The sequence below is a fragment of the Notolepis coatsorum genome, assembly GCF_963971535.1.
Source record: "Notolepis coatsorum genome assembly, chromosome: 5".
NCBI classification, from domain to species: domain Eukaryota; kingdom Metazoa; phylum Chordata; class Actinopteri; order Aulopiformes; family Paralepididae; genus Notolepis; species Notolepis coatsorum.
The window spans coordinates 129955469-129961079 of record NC_140169.1 but is presented as its reverse complement, the minus strand read 5'-3'; the positions used below and the strand labels follow the sequence as shown (position 1 = coordinate 129961079).

Sequence of the window (5611 nt, the reverse complement as noted above, 5' to 3'; positions counted from 1 at the left end):
GCCCCTTGCCTGATGAGCTCCTGCACTATCTCCAGACTGCCTTGCTCAGAGGCGAGCATCAGGGGTGTCTGACCATTCTGCAGGGGAGAGATATGCACATCAACATTAAGCAATCCCAAAAAAGCATTGACTCTCTATCTCTTGTTGGTTCAGCTTCCTCCCTGGATGTAAGTGGTGTACGTGAATACACTCACGTCACTCCTGCCGTCCACCTCCTTGAACTTGTCCAGGTGGACCTTGAGCGCTGCCAGGTTCTCCTCCTCCACATAGCTGAAGAGGTTCTGGATGGCCAGAGTGGTCATCTTGATGGAGGTGGTGGTGTCCATGGCTGCAGTTACTCAACGACCACCACACCTGCCAACACAAGCAGGATTAGAAAAACACATTATTGTTAGTCAAACGCGTCGTTTCATGACTTGGTAAACTAGAGGAACTTGAAAATAATACCGCTAGTGGGCTCACTTGACGGATAGTTGGGGGGCAAATCGTGGAGCTTCTCTTATAAGCCAGAACACATCTACAGTTAGTCCCAGTCTGACACGAGATACACTAGTTAATTGACAAATTAGCGGTAATATAATGCAACTATAATTAGCTTCGCCACCATTTTGTTACGACTCAAATGGCAGTGGGCTGTGCGTGCCATGCAGTGAAAGAAGCCCGTCTGACTGGAGAGATGCCTCGACAAGATCTGTAAAGCCAGTCAGGCGTCAGTCAGGCGTCTCTGATGATGTGAAAATCCTTTCCATCAAAGCAGGCGCTGAATCCCAGCCACTTGGTATTCTGTCTGTCGTCACATGATGTGTTCCGTTAATGTCAGGGAGTGGATATCGAGGCCTGCCTGGTAAAACCGGCCTGGGTCAACGACAAGACCCGACAGACAGGACATGTGAGTCAACCCACCTGCTTGCCAGAGCTTGATAGCTAATGTGTTCCATACCATGTATGTACTGTGCTGTGTGTCGGCACAACACAGTACAGTACAGCACATTTCAGACTGCTTACTCAACCACCAGATATAGCTTCTGTAAATGAGAAACCAGACGGTTTACCGAGAGAGGGAAAGGGGGTGCTGAATTATTGCAGCTCTATTAGCTTAGTGGTTATAACAGCGGTATTACTGTAGATTAACAGTTGACTGGCGCGGTAGACCTAGTAATTAAGGTGTTGTTATTATGTTCTGTAGGTTTGACATGTGAAACACCTTGAAAAACAGAGAGGAAGACAAAGAGTAGGCCTTCTGACAACCAATAGGCTACCAGCCTCTAAGCTATCTATAGCCTATTATTCAACCAATGGCCTTAATACGGGTGTGGGTCCTTGGGGCGTCAAAACCCTTCTCTCTCTCTCTCTCTCTCTCTCTCTCTCTCTCTCTCTCTCTCTCTCTCTGTGTGTGACATACATGGGTGCAATGAATAAAGACAGAGAGACCAATAACCAGTGAAATGCCGACTGAAATGGCATTCCATCTCTCCAGGGACAAGCCCTCAGGCATACCACAACATGACACCGCCTGTTACGCAAAATAAAGCAGCTGACAATGACAAAGAGAAAATGGAGGTAAAGCAAGAGATCAAAGTTAGTTGTGGTGTGCTTGTCTGTCTCCATTGCATACATAGCCTACATAGAAAACATAGTAAAACATTTCTCTTAATGTTTTGTTTTTCTCCTGCTCCTCTGCTCTGCAACAGGATTGTCCGATGAAAACTGTTTAATTTACCATATTATAGTAAATTATAGAATAGTATGAATTATACAAGGCAAGGCAGGTACCACCCACACCCAGCCTCTCAGGCACATGCTCAGAAGACATGAAAACAAAACAGATATACTGTAGTAGGTCCAAATCAATTCTGAGTGATCAATACTAGTATAATAACAGAGTAATCAAATTAGCTACTGAAAAATTGCACTTTTAGATTAGTATTTGTTTTTTCTTACAAATTAAAGTTCAAATGATGTCTTCCCTAGTAGCCTTATTATTCTGTGGGACATTGTAGGCTATGTGTGTAGTAATATGAAATGTCCTTAAATCAATACTATAGACAAAGGTAAATTCACAAGATAGGCCATCTGGTTTCAATAGATAATAGCCTAAAATAATACACCTACTACTAAGTAGGACAATTCATAGTCGTTTTAGCTATTTGAAATTAATTGTTTTATGTAGTCTAAAATATATTCCTAATCTATGAAACCCTACAGCAGGTAGCGTTTGGAAAGGTTAACATCAAAACTAGCTAGCTAATAGCCATTAGGTCATAATATCGATGTAACAGAGTGTGGTTGTGTAGTCCGTGCATAATGCCCTCGTTATTCTAATGACTAGCCTCTACAATAACCTGTCCTGACAACCTTGACGCCGTTGTTGTTTACTATCTACACCGGTATCAGCTCTGTCCAGTACCATCAATGACTCACAACTGATTCGAGTAGCTATTTGTTCTAGAGTATTCTATAAACCAAAGTAACGTGATATCGTTCCCTGAACAGTTTAAATGCAGTCGACTGTGAAGCAGGTTACAGAAGCGTATGTATGGGAATGAATAAACGGCTGGCTAATGAACGCGACGTGAGAACTGTCAATCAAAGAAGCATCGATTATAGAGGATGCTGATTGATAAGAAAATAGCCATATGTACCTTCACAGAGGAAAAAACGTATCGTCCGAAAGTACGGCGAATTTCCCTCAAATGTCGCCTTCTTTGTGCGCTTAGCGGTCTCCGGATGAAAGGCTATGGCGATTCCCCATCCTAGACAACAGCCATTTTAGTGGACCAGAAAAACAGTGTACTAGAGTGGCTTCTTTCCTGTCGCTCAAATCCTACGCCCCGCCCACAAACTGTGACGCGGCCGCTTTGAAGATGGGAGGATGAGACCAGCTCTGGATGAGACTAGAGGAGTCACATTTGGTATCAGTATCACCCATCTACATGATGTAGACATAAAGACATTGTACAAAAAAATACAATAATAAAAGAGACCAGAGACAAAAGTCTAATATGAGAACTATGAGAACTATTAAGAATGTCTGACCTCCAAAACCTGCACGGACTACAACTTATGATATAAGTTAGTATATAAGTATAATATTATTCCAATTCAAATGTTTGATTGCCTATATTTATTATAACCGATTGGCCATACAGACCCTCATCTGCACCTTTGTTTACACTGTTTATTTTCCATATTCTTAATATTCAGAGTTAATTATATTGTTTACACTGTTTATTTTTCTCATTAGTCAGATCTAATTGTATTGCCTATATTTATGTCTTTCTTCTATTACCCTGGCCATACCTGTATATCCTCTCCCCACTCCCCCATGCTGCTATGACGCTTGAATTTCCCCAAGGGGATCAATAAAGGAATATTTCATCTTAGGCTATATGCTTGTGACAGTATGATATTATAACTGAATAGTGAATACAGTGTGGAATAATTCCAGTAAAAAAATTTTTTAAAGGAAGCAAAGTGTACCATAGTGCAAATGCCTATTGTCTACAAATAATCCCCAGAATAGTCATGCAAGCCCTGTCAAAATTATAATGGCGTTGTTGTGAATGATTAATCGCCTTGTTAATGTTAGCATTTTAGTAGGGTACCCTGGACAGATCGCGTAATTTGTATTTACTTATTTAGTATTTCTTCTTTTGTTATTTATTCAAGCTATACAGGAGTTGTCTGAGGAAGGGACTGGGATGGGGGGAAACAAGCTCAGAGGATTTAATCAACATCAGTCTGGCTAATTATCCTTTTATGAGGGGTCAATGTGCACATTTTATGAGAGTAATTGAGCAAGTGCTGTGCCGAGCTGTTCTGCTCTCTGCTGCCACTGGCTTGATAACAGATATCTTAATAATATGCAGAGGCAAGGACAGCAGAATGCCAGCTAGTATATTAAAGGGGAACTTCACAAGAAAAAAATAAACAGTGCTTATTGTTTTTGCACACAATCACACATCCCCAAATTGTAAACTGTTTTTATAAGGTTTGAATGTGTCCTCTAGTGATGTCATCGGAGGACACTAAATCCTTGTGCTGTTAATTACAGCTCAGTGAAATGATGGACATGAAATAGATTTATACAACAGTGCTGTATATTATGAGGCCAAGTTTTTCAATAGCATACGTATGATTTAAGTGACGGTATATGGCCTAATCGGCCCCTCATAGTATATACCGCATATACATTCATACATTTACCGCACATATATATATATATATATATATATATATATAAATATTAGGGGTGTAAAGGTACACGTATCCGTACCGAACCGTTTCAGTGTGTACCGTACCATACCGAACAGCTGTGTACCGAACGAATACAACGGTATGTTAACCACTAACGACCGCCCACCGGGGGCAGTTTTTTTCACAATCTAATATAATTATTCTTTTCTTTTTTATAAGTCAATTATTAATTTCAATATAGAATATTCGTTGACAGCCCTACAAGTACAATTAGTTACTGCACACTACATCACCGCTGAGTGGAACATGGAAAGCCAAACTTTCCCCCACTGTACCGAAAACCTGTACCGAACCGTGATTTCCAAACCGAGGTACGTACCGTACCGTGGTTTTTGTGTACCGTTACACCCCTAATAAATATATATATACATATGTCTATAAATTTTTTTATTTTTTTTTGTATTCATTTTTTTGCGTTTATCGCTTTTCTGGTCAAGCATGACTGACAGATGCAGGGTGAAACGGGAGGGAGAACAGGGGAAGACATTCGGCAAATGACGGCGGGTCCGGGAATTGAACTCGGAGTCAACCAGATCCGTGACGCAGCACGGTATTCCCCAACGCTTTCGCGTCGAGGTACATGGTGAGCTACTGGAGCTCCCCTTCTATAAACCTTCTATATACCTATACTTATACACCTGCATATAACCCCTATAACTCTGTATTATAGCATGTACAATAATGCTGTATATAATGTATATTATTTATTCTTACTTACTTTATATGTCTGTACATACCTGCACATAATTATTTTACATACCTGTAGATACTATACCTATTATCTGTGCATATCCCTATACTCTTACTAGCTACGCTGTTGGCCAGTATGACTACCAGTGTCTTACTGTCTTTATACCTGCATCACTGTACATATTAATATTACAACTCTGTACATACATCTGATTAGCATTACACCCAGTAGTACTCATTTATGTATTTTATACCCAGTTTAATCACCTGTACATTGTATATTACTATTGCACTTTACTGTTACATTTGAACTCTGGTTGGATGCCAAACTGTTTCCTTGTACTGTACTTGTGCTGTATAATGACAATACATTTGAATCTAATCTAATCTAATCTTATGGAGGGATGGGTAACATTAGTATAATATCCATTATACAGGTACACAGGTCTACCTGATACTGTGAATAGGGTGTTATAAGAATTCGAAGCATTTAATCCAAATTTCTAGTGAACATAAGACCATATCACTAGAACTATAAAATGACTTGGGCTCAAATAGTTCAGATGTAGGTGAAACGCCCCTTTCAGTCAGGCCCTGTTGCTCTAACAAGTCCCACTACCTGTATGAACTGACACAACGGTGGTCCGAGATCCTTATTCATGGA

At 40.3% G+C, this 5611-nt stretch overlaps 1 protein-coding gene across 2 annotated transcripts in view; it reads right to left on the bottom strand.

Annotated features, from left to right (window-relative positions):
• kidins220b (kinase D-interacting substrate 220b) overlaps positions 1-2778 on the bottom strand; it is a 69817-nt gene extending 67039 nt beyond the window's left edge. For both annotated transcript variants that reach the window (XM_084314916.1, XM_084314917.1), the window contains exons 1-3: positions 2643-2778; positions 195-354; positions 1-77 (exon numbers count right to left, since the gene is read on the bottom strand). The exon at positions 1-77 is cut by the window's left edge and continues 22 nt beyond it. In XM_084314916.1, coding sequence (XP_084171042.1) covers positions 1-77; positions 195-326 — 209 coding nt within the window. In that variant the 5' untranslated portion in view covers positions 327-354; positions 2643-2778. The remainder of the gene's footprint in view (positions 78-194; positions 355-2642) is intronic.
• Between the last annotated feature and the right edge of the window lie 2833 nt (positions 2779-5611).